Raw genomic sequence first — 16,176 nt, forward strand, 5'->3', positions numbered from 1 at the left:
ACTCAGGGCCTAGGTGCTGTTTCTGAGCTTTTTCTCTCAAGGCTAGTGCTCTACCACTTTGAGCCACAGCAGCACTTCATTTTCTGGTATTTAATTAGAGATGAAAGTCTCATGGACTTTCCTGCCCAGGTTGGCTTTAAACTGTAATCCTCAGATCTCAGCCTCCAGAATAGCTAGGATTATAGGCATGAGCCACCAATGCTGGCTTTCTGTGAGATTTTGTTTTTTGTTGTTGTGGTGTTTTTTTTGTTTGTTTGTTTTTTGGGTTTTTTTTGTCCTAGGGCTTGAACTCAGGGCCTGGGCCCTGTCCCTTAGTCTTTTTGAGCTCAAGGCTAGCAGTCTACGACTTGAGCCACAGTGACACTTCTGGCTTTTTCTGAGTAGTTTATTGCATTGGAGATAAGAGTTTCACAGACTTTCCTGCCCGGCTGTCTTTGAACCATGATCCCTAGATCCCTTAGCCTCCTGAAAGATAGTATTATAGGTGTGAGCTACCAGTGGCCTGGCTTTTTGTGAGATTCTTATTTCTAGTTAACCACCAAAAACCTGAACGTGGAGCTGTGCTTCAAGTGATAGAGTGCTAGCCTTGAACACAAAAGCTTAGGGACAATCCCAGGCCTTGAACTCAAGTCCCATGACAGGCACTAAAAAAAAATGATATTAATTAAATAAATCTTGGACTTTGATTGACCTTGGGTAACTGAAACCACCAGAAAATAATCTTACTAGTATAGAGGAACTACTGTGACAGCAAATGATGTCTCATTTTACTTTTAAGCCAAGTGTTAGAAGATGTGTGTCACCCTAAACCAATAGGAATGGTCTCATGGTATGAAATTGAACTTGCAGCCTTGTTTCACACTGAATGGTCAAAGTGTTCAAACTTTTCTGACCCTGCTGGCTGCTTATTTCATTCCTTGGACCTTCCTTTTCTGAGAGGAATAACACTTTAAAATGGTGCAGTTTCTTGTGTTCAGGGCTAAGTACAATATTTTGTTAAAGTTGATTTCACTTCTTCCTGTTCTTTTTTTTTTTTTTTTTTTTTTAGCATGGCTTCTTGGGAAATAGGACCAAGGCCTGTGACTTGTGGCATAGTTCATACCTGACAAGGTCATTTCTTTGTGTCCTTTGCAGATCTCACGCTTGTGGCCAGGCTGTTGTTATGGTGATTGGCGGAGAAGAGCATTTTGAGGACTATGGCGAGGGCAGTGAGACAGAGCTGTCCCCAGAGACCATGTGCAATGGGGAACTGGACTGCACTGACCCTTCTTTTCTCACCCCCAGGTGACACTCTGCACTGTGCTTGGTCTTTCTCCCACTCTGTAGTTATCAGGAGTTAGCTGAGCTCACAAATTGGTAAGAGGAATCTTGCTTTATTCAATGACATGTAGTTAAACATACCACATTCAGGGATTTAAAGTTCATATGGGGTGAAGGTTAGCTTCAGTCCCTTTCATCCAGTCACATGCCCAGATCATTCCGGACCTCTGTACTTCCACTAAACCATGTAGCTCAGAGCTATGTTTGGAACTCAGTCTGTGGGGTTCTGAATGCTGGTCATGGATTGTTTGATGGTCTACAACTGACTTTGAGGGAGGCTTTAGAATCAGAAGTCAGTCTTCGGATTCATATTCCACACACACACACTCCCCAATCTTGGGGCTTGAACTCAAGGCCTGAGCACTATCCCTGAGCTTCTTTTGCTCAAGGCTAGTACTCTACCACTTGAGTCACAACACAACTTCTGGCTTTTTCTGTTTATTTGGTACCAAGGAATCAAAACAAAGGCTTCATGCATGCAAGGCAAGTATTCTACCACTAAGCCACATCTCCAGTCTCTCTTTTTTTAATTTAATATCTTTATTGTTATTATAAAGGTGATGTACAAAGGGGTTGTAGTTACATAAATCAAGTAAAGATTAGATTTGCTTTTGGACAATGTTACCCTTTACCTCCCTCCCTCCCAGTTTTGGATTCATATTCGTTGTTTTTTTTTTTGGTTGGTCATGGGGCTGTCCCTGAGCTCTTCAGCTCAAGGCTAGTGCTCTACCACTTGAGCCACAGCACCATTTCTGGTTTTCTGGTGGTTAGAGATAAGGGTCTCATGGACTTTCCTGTCTGGGCTGGCTTTGAAACCAATCCTCAGATCTCAACCTCCTGAGTAGCTAGGACTAGAGGCATGAGCCACCAGTGTCAGGCTGTACTCACATTCTTATAACTACCTGATATCTTCAAATTCTCTGGAAAGATCTGGGTTTAAATAGGCTAAATGAGCCGGGTTCTTGTGGCTCATGCCTGTAATCGTAGCTATTTAGGATTGTGATTCAAGCCAGATTTGTTATCTCTAATTAACCACCAAAAAGCCAGAAGTGGAGCTGTGGCTCAAGTGTCAAAATACTAGCTTTGAGTGAAAAAACTCAGGGACAGTTCAAGCGCTAGGGCTGGCACAAAAAATAAAAGTAAATAATATCTAGTCAACAAGACCCTCACTTTCTCTTAGGGATATGCCTGAGGAGATCATAGTAAAGTTCAGAGTCTACTTGGCTTCTATGCGGACTTGGGTGTGCTGTGCTCAAGCACCTGGGTAGCCAGCTGTCTTCAGTGTTCCACCCATTCCTGTCTCTTTGTAGAACCCAGATCTGGGTAAACAGGCCATCTGTGTTGGCCACTTCTCCCTTTTTCTCCTTGGCACTGAAATTCGCCACGTTTTTCAGCAGCAGAGTCTAAATATCGCTAAACCACAAGTTTCTTTGTTGTTTGTTGCCATAGCCTAGACCTATGGAGGCCAGTGTCAGAAAGGCCATCCCCCTGAGCTGAGCCAGGACTCCTCCTCTCACCTAGGTGCCTCCTCAGCGCTGCTGTTGGCCATGGGCCGGGCCCTCTAAGGCATCCCTGCATATTCACCCTTCTGGAGACCTTGGATGTGAAACAGTGGGCTCATCCCCAGAAATCAGCATTTCTGAGTCCATGTCTCTGTCCTGCTTTGGCACTCTTCCTGGTTGTGCAATTTATCTCTGTTTCTTGTCCAGTTTTTTAAATTGTTTTCTATCTAAAGTAGAACTTCTCTGCTATGTATTATGTTTTCCTTTCACCCTTCTTTAACTTCTAGATTAGTTTCCAACGTTCTATGGATCCCACTGCCTTGGGCATGCATTGTCTCTTAGACCTCAGTTTCTTTTTTTTTTTTTTGCCAGTCCTGGGGCTTTAAACCAGGGCCTGGGCACTGTCCCTGAACTTCTTTTGCCCAAGACTAGCACTCTTCCACTTGAGTCACAACACCACTTCTGGCTTTTTCTATTTATGTGGTACTGAGGAATAGAACCCAGGGCTTCATGCATGCTAGCCAAGCACTCTACTACTAAGCCACATTCTCAACCCTCTAGAGGTTGGTTTCTGAGAGCAGAAATATCACTGTCCACTAGTGCTCCCAAGGGCCCACCGGGAAGAAATCACAGGAGATCACTTAGCACCCTCCGAAGATAGAATTCTAAAAAAAAGAAGATAGAATTCTGAGTTGTTTTTTGTTTTTGTTTATCTTGTGTTCTGGGGCTTGAACTGAGGGTGTAGGTGCTGTACCCTAGCTCTTCTTTTTTGCCAGTCCTAAGGTTTGAAGTCAGGGCCTGGGCACTGTGCCTGAGCTTTTTTTGCTCAAGGCCAGCATTCTACCACTTGAGCCACAGCGCCACTTCTGGCCTTTTCTGTTTATGTGGTATTGAGGAATCAAACTCAGGGCTTCCTACATGCTAGGCAAGCACTCTACCACTAAGCCATGTTTCCAGACCAGCTTTTTTTCTTTTTCTTTTTTTGGCCAGTCCTGGGGCTTGGACTCAGGGCCTGAGCACTGTCCCTGGCTTCTTTTTGCTCAAGGCTAGCACTCTGCCACTTGAGCCACAGCGCCACTTCTGGCCGTTTTCTATATATGTGGTGCTGGGGAATCGAACCCAGGGTTTCATGTATAGGAGGTAAGCACTCTTGCCACTAGGCCATATCCCCAGCCCCAGACCAGCTTTTTTTCTTAAGGCTGGTGCTCTACCACTTGGGCTGCCACAGCCATACCTCTAGCTTCTCTAGCTTTTTGGTGGTTAATTGGAGGTAATAGGCATTCCTGCCTAGGTTTGGTTTTCAACTTCAGATCTCAGCCTCCTGAGTGGCCAGGATTGAGCCACCAGCACCCAACTAAATTCTGAGGGTTTTATTTTGTTTTTAACACAGATATGCTGATAATGCACCATCTAGATGTAGTTCTTGTTATTGACAGTTTCTGGGATAGTTATTAAAATACTACAGTAAATGAACGAGTTGTAGCATATACCAACACTTGTCAGGCTGAGGCAAGAGAATCAGGAGTTCAAGGCCAGCCAGAAGGACTAAGTAGTGAGAAGTGTCTCAAAGCAGTAATTTAAAAAAAGCATAGTGGAAGTGGTGTTGTGGCTCAAGTGGTAGAGCATTAGCTTTGAGCTGAAGGGCTCAGGGCCAGCGTTTAGGCCCAGAGTTCAAGCCCCATGACCAATCAAAAAAACAATTCAGAAAGCATAGTGAACTCCCTGGAGACACACTACACACTTTGCTGTTACATGGATATGCTATCACAGAAGAGAATGTGGTGTGCTCTGTTACCTTCTTGTTAAAGAGGTTTTTGTGCCATAGCAAGGCTGTTACATCTAGTGTGGGCATCATCCATGAGGGTACAGGTGTTGCAGAGCCCCTGCCGTGGGAAGTAGATATCACAGTCTCCTTGGAGGGATGTAGACCCCTAGCAGTCCAGAAGGGAGTACAAAAGCCTTCCACAGCTTGTTCTCTTCCAGCTTGCTTTTGTGTAGCACCCGTCCCATCCTCCTCGTGGCACAGATAGCCTGACAAACCCTTTCCTCTTCTGACCTTACGCTTTGTCTTTCTAGTTCTGACCCACTTGCTTCAAAGCTGCGCAACATCCTCACTGATGAGGCCTTTGAGTTTTACTGTAGCCAGTGCCACAAACAAATCAACCGCCTTGAGGACCTTTCTGCCCGCCTGAATGATCTTGAGATGAATAGGTAACCCTAGTGCATGGCCTTGCTTTATTCTAGGAGTGAGGGAGACTCTGGCTGTTGCCGCCTCCATGCTGGTCTGATCCAGGCTGCTCCTGCCCTGGTTGCCCAGATCAGTCTGAACTCCCAACCCAAAGAGGGTCCCAGACAGTGGAACTGTTCCTTCCAAGCCCCTTCCTGCATGACCTGAGCTGTGTTTGCTCCCCCCTACCCCTGCATGTGGTAAGAAGCAATCCAATGTGCAAGAAGATACACCTTGCATCTTAGTAAAATATCTCCTTAACTGAGTCACATGAGGCAGAAGTGGGAAATTTTAAAATTCTTTGAAATAGAATGAATGAAATAGAGTGAACAGCTTTCTGGAATGCTAGACTAATCAGGATTGTGTGTGCTCTGGGAGGCGTATGCTCTGTAAGATGACTGTAAACTGTTCATGGTATAGACCTGGTGTGGCTACTGGGCTCTCATGCTGTGCCTACTACTCCCCTCCTAGGTGCTGTGCCTGCTGTTCCTGCTGGCCAGTTCTTTTCTTTTTCTCTTCTTAATCTGGTACAGTTTGCATATCAGCCCTTTGTTCCCTCTGTCAGTCCCAAACCAGCATTCCAGGGAGCTCCATTTACTGGCTCTTTACAGTTTCACAAATTGGAGGGGTGAGGGTGGGGAGTATCTTTAGGTTGTTTACTTACATTGACCTATCCCAAGCATTTTGTTGGGTTGGTCCTGGTGAGTATGTGGCTGGAGAAGAAATGTGCCACATGTGGAACTTTTTGCAGTAGCTCCAGGTAAGCAGGCTGGTGCTGGGCACAGGTGCTGTGGGCTTCAGGCAGCAGTCCAAGATGGCTTCCCAGAGGAGGCTTTGAGCTAGCAGGCGAGTTTGTGCAGACTGTCCTGATGCAAGTGGGGTCTTGGCAACCACAATGAGAAGCCAGAAACATTCTTAAAGGGGTGTTCCTGGGAGGCTTGAGCAAATCTGGTGTGATTCCAAGGACTTACTTGCTTGCATCTTAAGGAAGCCAGTTTTCCCATTATATGTTCAGGTAGGCGTTTCCTGTGCTGTTCTGGGCAAGTGAGGAGCTATGTGCTCCTTCCATTTTGGAGCACAGCATATTATAAAAGAAAAACATGTCTCATCCCTTGTTCTCTCAAGATTTTTTTTTTTGCCAGTCCTGAGGCTTGGACTCAGGGCCTAAGCACTGTCCCTGGCTTCTTTTTGCCCAAGGCTAGCACTCTACCACTTCTTTTGTTCCAGCTTCTTTTGTTTATGTGGTGCTGAGGCCAGGGCTTCATGCATGCTAGGCAAGCACTCTACTGCTAAGCCACATTCCCAGCCCTCTCTCAAGATTTTGACATGGAAATGATCTCTTGCCATGCTGAGTACCTGCCTCCAGATGAGTCGCCTTGGGTGGTGGATGTGGCTTATTACAGCTAGTAAGCCCATTGGGGCCTTTTCACCCTAACAGGCTCTGCTCAAGTGGGCAGACTTTGAGGCCACATGCTGAGCAGAAGCATGAGTCATGTGTCTTGGTCTCCACAGATTTCACAGTAGCTCCATGGTCACACTGTATGTATGATAAAGGGTCTTAGTCCAGACCACCCCTAGAAGCTTTGGAGTCATGGATAGTGGCTATCTGGTGGGCTATAGGACACTAGATCGCTGTTGTCTTCAGGTACTTTAGAATCTCTGGAAAAAATTAATTTTATAGAAACTGAAGTCTTTTCTACCCAGTGATACACCTATCCAGAGGCTTACTGACATACACTCAACAGTCTGCCCTTACATACTGTTTAGGAAATGTGTTCAATATTAGAATGAATCAGACTTTCATTAAGATGTGTGGTACTCATAAGGATCCAGTCAGGAAGAAAGTCACAGAGTACTTGGACAGAGACAGTGTGGTATGAAGTCCAAGTATGCTGGAGTTGGAGTGCAAGATGTTGACTATGCAATAATGAAAACTCAAAGAAGTAAATAACAGCCACAACCCAAGGGCCAGGATCCAGAGCCCAGATGGAGCCACTGCCCACCCAGGCTCAGTTCTGCATCTGCAGAGCTGGAAAACCATGAGAAATGGAGTGGCAAAGACACCACGCCCTGCTGTGCTCTTTGGAATTGAGGATCTACCATGTAGAACTTGCTAGAAAGTTGTATTCAGGCTGTCGGGAAAGCTGTTCACTGGGAGGGATCCTCACAGTGTTCTTGTCCTAAGCTGATATGGACCAGAAGATCTGAGCCCAGTGGGCTAAAAGGTTGCGTCATCACTCTGATGCCATCTACTGGTAATATGTAACATTACAACAGAGAAAATAAGTCCCTGATGGCAAAGAACTTCCCCATAGCCAAGTAAAGGAGAATTTGACCCAAGCCCATGAGTATTGAACCTATGATTGGTGCAGCCTACACCTCTACAGGTAGAGTTGTCTACATGATCCTCAAAATAGATCAGGAGGCAAGTGAGGCATGGCTCCAGCTGCTACAAGCTGAGTCAAATAGTTCCTGTGTTCAGAGATACGAGTCTTCTTTGGGCCAAGGCTCCCAGTTCAGGGCAATGATACTCTGGGATCCAGAAACCAAGTGCATTTGGCCCTTGTCGCCACTATAGATGTCCAAATCAGGTGGACAGCATGTTTAATTTCCTGGACTGACTTCAGGAAGGGTTTCCTGAATCCCTGTCCAATGGTGTTTTATGAAGTAATAGGGCCCAGGTCAAAATAAGGACATTCTCCTCTCGTAGGCAGGCCTTTCTTTGATGACCAAGTATGGGACAGAATCATTTGTTATATGATAGTGGCTTTGGGCCCAGCCCTGAACTGCAGCTGGCTTGGTTTCATCTGAGAATTTTGGGGGTCGACATGTCCTCACTGTCTTGCTGAGAGTGTGTTCATTCTGTGCATGGAGCTTGCCTGGGACGTGACTGCATGCTTAAATCCCACTATCTTCTCAGCCTAAGCTTCCTGTTTCCTCCTGCTCTTCTTTCTATCCCTGACACGATTTTCCTGTTTGTTTGGTTTTTGCACAGCCCAGCCAAGCGGCTCTCCAGCAGGAAGGTGGCAAGGTAGGCAGAGCCTCGACTTTTTACTGAATGTTCTGGATGATATTGACAGCTATACTTTAAAAACAAAGCAAAACAAACATTTTAGCTGGGCATTGTGCCTCACACCTATAATCCTAGTTACTCAGGAGGCTGAGATCTGAGGATCACAGTTTGAAGCCAGTCTGGGCAGGAAAATCCATATAAGACTCTTTATCTCCAATTAACTGCCAGAAAAAGCCTAGAGAGGAGCTGTGGCTGAAGTGGTAGAGCACTAGCCTTGAGCACAAAAAGCTCAGGGACAACACCCAAGCCCTGAGTTCATGCCACAAAAGATAAGCATTTTAGAAGTATTTTTCTTCCAACTTGTTTTTAAAGCTTTTTTTTTTTTTTTTGCCAGTCCTGGGCCTTGAACTCATGGCCTGAGCACTGTCCCTACGCTTCTTTTGCTCAAGGCCAGCACTGTACCATTTTAGCCACAGTGCCACTTGTGGCCTTTTCTGTTTATGTGGTACTGAGGAATGGAACCCAGGGCTTCCTGCATGCTAAGCAAGCACTCTACCATTAAGCCACATTCCCAGGCCTTTAAAGTTTTTTTTTTAAAAAGTTACTTTTCATGGTTTGGGATAGAAACTAATTTCAGGGATTGGGCTATGGGAGGAATTTCCAGGGCAGTTTTTGGTGCCTCCTAGTGCTATACATTGCCTATGTGGGCTGCATTCCCGTGTCTGCTGTAGGCCAGTTGCACAAGGACCTAGTGAGAAACTGATCCTCTCAGAGCCCAGTCAGTCTTGGTTTCCTGCCCAGCCTGTTCCTGTATTGTCCCCATGCTTCTCCTGCTGAGGTGTAGTGAGGTCCTAAAGCTATTCATTTGAGTTTTGGTTGCTGTCCTGTTATGAAAGGTGAGGGGAACCAGTCTAACCAGTGAGTCTTTGAAGTCAGCATTCAAGACCTCTAAAATGCTGGTATGTTTCCCTAGCCATGGCTACTGCTGGCGTCAGTGATTGTCTTTATCAATTTCCAAGTCCCTATCTTGCCTCTACTGCCTGGCCTCTGTTGAGGTCACAAGATTTCCCCCCAGGAAACATTTTCTCCCATCCCTGCTCACCTCTTTGCAGGTTATCTCCCAACTTTGTGGCCATGGTCTTTGGCATTTCTCCCTAGCACCTGCAAGTCCTTTATATGTTTCAAGGTTGAATCATTGATTATCTGTCTGCCTCCTTTCACTTTTTGCCCTACTTATTCCTTCACATTTTTACCTGTTTTTGCACAGCACATCTTCTGTAGTTTCTTGAGTACAGAGGTGTATTAGGTGATAACTCCGGAGACTCTCTGAGTGTTTTTTTTTTTTTTTGCCAGTCCTGGGGCTTGAACTCAAGGCCTGGGTACTGTCCCTGAGCATGAAGCTCAAGGCTAGCATTCTACCACTTGAGCCATAGTGCCACATCTGGCTTCTGGTTATGTGGTACTAAGGAATCGAACTCTAGGCTTCCTGAATGCTAGCGAGCACTCTACCACTAAGCCACATTCCCAGCCCTCTTTTTTCTTTTTTCTAATGCTGGATTTTTAACTCAGACTCCTATGCTTGCTAATCAGCTAATCAGGTGCTTTACCACTTGGGCCATACTCCTAGCCCTTTTTTGCTTTAGTTACTTTTGGGTAGGTTCTCACATTTTTGCCTAGGTTGGTATTGGAAAATGATTCTCCTACTTCTCCTTCCTTCCTAATACCTAAGATTAGAGGCTGAGGTTTTCTTTTGTTGTTGCGGTGGAGATGTGACTTCTTTTTTTTTTTTCCTTTTCTGGTCCTAGGGCTTGAATCCAGGGCCTGGGCGCTGTCTTTGAGCTCTTTTTGCTCAAGGCTTGATTCCACATCTGGCTTTTGAAGGGTTAATTGGAGATAAGAGTGTGACAGACTTTTCTGCCCGGGACTGGCTTTAAACCTTGATCCTCAGATCTGAGTCTTTTGAGTAGCTAGGATTACAGGGGTGAGCCATTAGTGCCCAGTGGGGATGTCACTTTTTACTGGGCTGGCCTTGAACTTGGTCCTCCTAATCTCTGCCTCTGGCCTCTGAATTATCTGGGATTCTAGATACTCCTTGAATGCCCATCCATTGAGAGGGTTTTGCTTATGTCCTATGGTTGTCATAGAGTTATACTGCATTGCTTGCAGTCTGTGGTCTAGGTTTGTTGCTGTGAGGATGAGTTAGTATGTTCTAATTTTTGTTTCTTTGTGACTTTTTCTTGCTTTAGAAGCTTTTAGAATATTTTCTTTATCACTAAAGACCATAAATATAATCGTAAAGATAATGAGTCTTCTTTTGTCCATTCCTATGGTAAACAAAATGAAAAGTGGGTCTTTCCCCACAGAGCTGGCATCCCTGGTTTTGTTTTGTCCTATCTCCTCTTCATATCCTGCAGCTCCTTATGGCCTCAAGAACTTATATCTAGAGGGAACAGAGACCAGAGTCTTTACTCCATATTTATTCTCTGGTGATTTTTCTCACTCCTTTGAGGAAAGCACTGTGCTCTTAGTAATATGATGAAAGTCAGGTTCAGGATGATTTGACTTACTGTGCTGCTCACTATCATCAAAGCTTTTAGCCTCAAACGTGGTGACAGTTGGAACTGAGAAAGGTGAGAACCCAGCTCAGCCATCTCCTCCCAGCCTCTGTGATCCAGGAAGACCCTATAGCTGGCCATCAGGCTTTGTGTCTAAAGATACACTATGTTAAGGGGAGAGGAATTTCATGGCTCTGAAGATCTGGGTGGTAAAGAGCTTTGTCTTTTGACAAAGAGAGTCTTTTGACTCTCCCAAGAATTTCTTTTTCCCTTTACAGATACCTTTGGTATAAAGGCCCAACCTGTGGATATTCACAGTGAGATTTACAGAGCAGAAGCATATTTTACAGTGTACCTGTAGAAAATAAATGCATATAAATACATGTGCAGATTTTAATCTGCCAAAGGTTTGCCCTTAAGTATCTTCCTAGAATTCTTGGAAAACACAAAATTGCTGTTCCATAATTCACTTTGCACAAGTGTTCAACTCTTCGTATATGCATTGTGGCCAAGATGATGAGTTTGCAGTGCCAGCTGTGTCTCTGACCTACTTGTGTCTTTCCTTGACCTGACTGTTCCTTTACTGTTTGTAGAGATGGAACTGGCTCTTTCCCTGAGGCACCTGACACAGATCAGGTCCAGTTGGACCCCTAGCAAGGATATTGGTCCTACTCCATAGGCAAAAGATGGGTCTTAGGGTTCCAGCACCTCATTAAGCATCTGCTAGCCTTTACCTGCCTCCCACAATCCCTTTTCCTGTTGGCCTCCTTACTAGGGAAGGATAACTGAAGAATCCTCCCTTCCTAGTGGGTTAAAAGAAACAGCACTTATGCCACTCACCATGCTGGGTGCTTGGAGACAATATGCTCTCCCTGTCCCATGGTTGCTGGCATCTGGGGTAGGCAGCTACCTCCCTGAGATTGATTGTCCTGGGAGGTACAGAACAGTGATTGGCCAGAACAGTGTCCATCAGCACCCTTTTGAGAATCTGAGGAATCCAAAGCAGATACAGGGAACACTTGGTGCCCCTACTAAGTATGCATATATGGGTTTGTGGCTATAGGAGTGAAAAGCTCCTCCTTTCATTTTAATTCACTAATAAAATGAAATAGACATTTTCATATAATTATCACTAGCATTTAGTTGGGAAAAATTTTTTTTTGCCAGTGCTGGTGCTTGAACTCAGGGCCTGGGCACTGTCCCTGAGCCTCTTTTGCTCAAGGCTAGCACTTTACCCCTTGAGCCACAGTGCCACTTCTGGCTTTTTCTCCGTATGTGGTGCTGAGGAATTGAACCCAGCACTTCGTGCATGCTAGGCGAGCACTTTACTGCTAAACCACCTTCCCAGGCCGTCTCTGGGCTTTATCCTTAGCAAACTGTATAAACATCTTCTTGTTTAAACCTCATACTTGACAGCAGAAAGTTCCTTATTTTATAGAAGAGGAAGGCTTAGAGAGGGTTTGAGCTTTCTGAAGATTATAAGCTATGGGCATCAGACCATCAGGTTTGGAGCCTGGGTTAATATTGAAGATTCCAGGATATGAAAAGAATGCTGTTGGTCTGTCTACATACGTATATAAGGATTTTTTTCCTACTTACACTAAATTAGAGTTGTGATTGACATCATAACTAAGGGGATTAGTTTGGGCATTTAACCAAGACATGAGCAACTGAGAAGTAGTCCCTACCCAGTGGAGTACTCATAATTATGCAGGACCACAGGGTCAGGAGTCTATCCTGACCTGGGAGGATGAAAATCCTGTCCACTGATATTGTTGCTATAGAGAACACCTGTGTCTGGGCCTTGAGGTTCCACAGCTTCTCTAAGGACCCTTAACTGTCACAGCCACAGGGTGTACTTGTTAACAAAGTGGTTAATGCCTGTAATTCCAGCACTCAGGAAGCTGAGGTAGGAATAAGGTAGGAGCACTGTGAGTTTGAGGCCTCCCTGGGCTATATAACTAGACCCTCACTCAAAAAATTCCTTATAGGTGCCCTGTACAGGAGTCAAAATCCTGAATTCATGTTTGATGGGCCTCCTATCATGATGAGAAATGATGTATTTTATTGCACCCAAATACAAAGCACCTTTGTTCCATTAGCTGACGGGGAGGGAGGTCATTCTATCAGTTCAAAGAACACTGGGAGGACTCTGAGACCAGAGTGCAACCTGCTCACTTCCAGCTCCTTAGTAAAGGTAGCTGGCCTGGAGAACCCCCTTTGTTCAGTGCTCTGATCAGGAAACCCCATCCCCAGCTAGGAATAGAGAAGTGTCTTCCCTGTAATAATGCTAACCACCTTTCTGGGGGATTTGGAAGTACTAGTATTTGAAGAGCTTGTCATTTGGTTTTTCCCATTCTTTCCTCTGCTGTTGACTCTTTTCCATAGGTACTTGCACCAATCAGGGGCTCTGACCATGGAAGCCCTGGAAGACCCTCCCCCAGATCCCATGGAGGGCCTAGAGGAAGACATTGCTGATAAGGTAAGCTATGGGAAATGGAAGCTGAAGACCCTGTATGGTTGGAGTTTTGCTGGCATCTGAGGACCTGTGGTTTCTCTGAGGTGCTTGGCAGCTATTGGGGGCACTTGGCCTTGCCCTGACCCTGAGAAACAGTGTCAGGAAAGCTCAAGTAGCCATGGTATCATCAGTTGCTGGTTAGCTCTTCTGGGTCAGCCCTAGTAATCCTCAGCAAGTTCCATAGTGGGTTCAGTACATGGACAGAGCCAGCCAAAAGAAATGGGACTAAGCAGTAGGATCCATAGAATCTGGTGCCAGATTTCAGGCATGACCTGGGTGCTGGTGTGTACCTGTGAGTCAGTTCAGGGCAGCAGCATCAAGGGGATAATGGAGACTCAGCTGCCCTGGGCCAATGGAGGTGAGACGAGGGTACTTGGGAATTGGAGAACAGACTGTGCCATTTGGCTTGAAGTGGCCACAGAGTGACAACATCAGGAATGGGCTGTTTTCCCAGGGACTTAGCTCAAGTGAATCACAGCAGCCAGGCAGTGAGCCTCATTGTGGTCAGACCATTTCCCAGGGGCAATCTAAGCCTTGGAGAAGGTGGCGGCAGCCAACTTGCTTCCCTGTGTACCCACCACACCTCCTCTGAACTCCACCTTGCTCACGTGGGGCATGTGGGGCACATGTACCTCACCATCTCTCTGCTGCAGGCCCCTTCTCCATGGCATCTAGCACTATAGATTAGAGATAAGTCCTTTCTCTTCTTGCCTTCTTCTTATACAGGTATTTGTCTCTTGTTTTGAGAGTTCCTGAGGGAGGGAAGGACTAAAACTTGAGCTTTTTTGTCTTTTCTGTCCCCTAGGACCTAGGCCTTCTCTCTGTATTTTGCCTTGCAGAGTAGGGCTCTTATTAACGTAGGTGGCAGTGGTAACACACATTGGCCCATGTACCAGTCAGAAGGGTGTTCTTGGTCTCCACCTGCCTCTGAGTGCTATTGGCGTTCACCTTGTGCTGTTAGATGACAGTAACTGCAGTAAGTTTACAGAATAGTTGCTGAGGAATTGGACTCAGCTCAGCTGAGCAGGTGTAACAGTCTCCATTCTGTCTCCCAGATTTTTTTTTGGGGGGGGGGGCATGGATTCTTCTGCCTCTGGCCTCTGTACTTGTTTCTTAAGCCATCATCTCGTTATCGAGGTTGTCTTCTTGGAGAGAAGGGTGTCAGAGCTAGAGAAGGACAGCGTGGCTGCTGGGGAGCAACATGGCCGGTTGAGGCAGGAGAACCTCCAGCTAGTGCACAGGTGAGTAAAAGTCTTAACAGCCTTGCACACATTATGTGATATGCTCTCAAGTGATACCAGCCAAGCAAACAAAAAAAGTGAATGAGAGGCCCTGAGTTTAAACCCCAGTATGGCAAAAAATAGAAAAATAAAATAAAATGGGAAACGTAGGGGTTTGACTTATGTGTGCTGCATGCACCCCAAGTTTAAAACAGACTTGTGACATACATTATTTTTCTCATCATACTGTGAGTGCATCCAGAGCTTCTGTAAGTCAGTTTTCTGAAGTCAATCTTGGTGGACTGGCCTAGGTTCACCAACAACCAGCAGTAAACATTAGAGACCTCTCTGTTTTTGAGACCCCACCCAGAAGAAGCCATGATGCTGCTCCTTGGATGAGGCTTTTTGCTCTGAGACAGTCTCACCTGTACCATCTCACTCACCCTGGGAGTCAGATGCTGTCTCTGTTTAATAGATGAGGAAATGGGCATGGGGAGATCAGGTGAGTCCTTGCCCAGGGCTTCAAACATGACAGGTAGGGACTTTGGGGGAAAGGGCAGAGCCTTGTGTTAGAGAAACAAGTGAAGGTGGTGTTTTCAGGCATACAGCCCACCCTGATTTGCAGGGGTACAGCCTGCCCTGAGTACTTCAGCTTATGGGAGTGGTTTTGTAGCAGAAAACTATGACAATAGGTACAGTCTCATCACTGGGCAGGATCTGAGGAGGGCAAAAAGTACAGGTACTGTGTGTAGGGCTATGGCCCACTCCTGCTGTAGGTTCCTTGAAATGCTGCATCTTGGAGTTCTCACACAAGGCCTACTACATTTGCCCTCATGTTTCTTACTCAGGGAGATAATAGCTAGGTAGAGAGACATTAGGTCTTATGGAGGACCTGGGTACCATAAGGTACCACAGAGCAGGTGGAGGTCCAGGAGGCACTTGTAGAATCCACAGGCGGGATTCTGTCCTCTGAAGCCACATGAGGTCCTGGCTCTTACACTATGTCGCCTCAGGCCAGGATTCTGTCCCTTTGAGTCTCAGCTTCCTCATCCATGACCTTAGCTAGTGATACCAAGGGCTCTGAATGGTGCTGGGCATGGACAGCATGTACTGTTAGGCAGTGGCAGTATTAAGTGCCTGTCCTCAGCCTCAGCTGCCAAATGAGGGGGGCAGCATGTTACTGGAAGACCTTGAGTGTTCCTGTGGCACACTGAGTACATGTACATCTTGAAGAGTGTTGTGTCCTGTGCTGACTAGGTATTCTGATGATCTGATGGGCCTTTCCAGTCATGGTGTGTGTGTGTAAGTTCCATGATGCCACACTTCTTGGACACTGTGCTTGTTATCTTTTCCCTAGTGTTTCCCATTTCTGTACACAAGTCTCAGTTTGAGGCCAGCCTAGATGAAAATTTAGGACCCACTCCCTCATACTCATCTGAACAACAACAAAAAAGGTGGATATTGTGGCACACGTCTGTCATCTTAGCCATGATGGAGGCATAAATAGGAGGATTTTGGTCCAGGCCTGCCTAGCTATAAAAATTGAGATACTGGGGCTGGGGATATGGCCTAGTGGCAAGAGTGCCTGCCTCGGATACACGAGGCCCTGGGTTCGATTCCCCAGCACCACATATACAGAAAACGGCCAGAAGCGGCGCTGTGGCTCAAGTGGCAGAGTGCTAGCCTTGAGCGGGAAGAAGCCAGGGACAGTGCTCAGGCCCTGAGTCCAAGGCCCAGGACTGGCCCAAAAAAAAAAGAAAAAAAAAATTGAGATACTACCTGGGGAAAAAAAGCCAGGCTTAGGGACATGGCTCAAGTGGT

At 45.9% G+C, this 16,176-nt stretch overlaps 1 protein-coding gene across 5 annotated transcripts in view; it reads left to right on the top strand.

Annotated features, from left to right (window-relative positions):
- Nucleotides 1-16,176, top strand: part of Rab11fip3 (RAB11 family interacting protein 3) — a 54,945-nt gene that overhangs the window by 32,266 nt on the left and 6,503 nt on the right. For 2 of the 5 annotated variants that reach the window (XM_048333027.1, XM_048333029.1), the window contains 5 exons: nt 1,135-1,284; nt 4,899-5,033; nt 8,045-8,080; nt 13,006-13,099; nt 14,273-14,376. In XM_048333027.1, coding sequence (XP_048188984.1) covers nt 1,135-1,284; nt 4,899-5,033; nt 8,045-8,080; nt 13,006-13,099; nt 14,273-14,376 — 519 coding nt within the window. The remainder of the gene's footprint in view (nt 1-1,134; nt 1,285-4,898; nt 5,034-8,044; nt 8,081-13,005; nt 13,100-14,272; nt 14,377-16,176) is intronic. The other 3 variants (XM_048333030.1, XM_048333031.1, XM_048333032.1) reach the window with 3 other exon arrangements.

This window comes from Perognathus longimembris, chromosome 23 (assembly GCF_023159225.1).
Source record: "Perognathus longimembris pacificus isolate PPM17 chromosome 23, ASM2315922v1, whole genome shotgun sequence".
Taxonomy (NCBI): domain Eukaryota; kingdom Metazoa; phylum Chordata; class Mammalia; order Rodentia; family Heteromyidae; genus Perognathus; species Perognathus longimembris.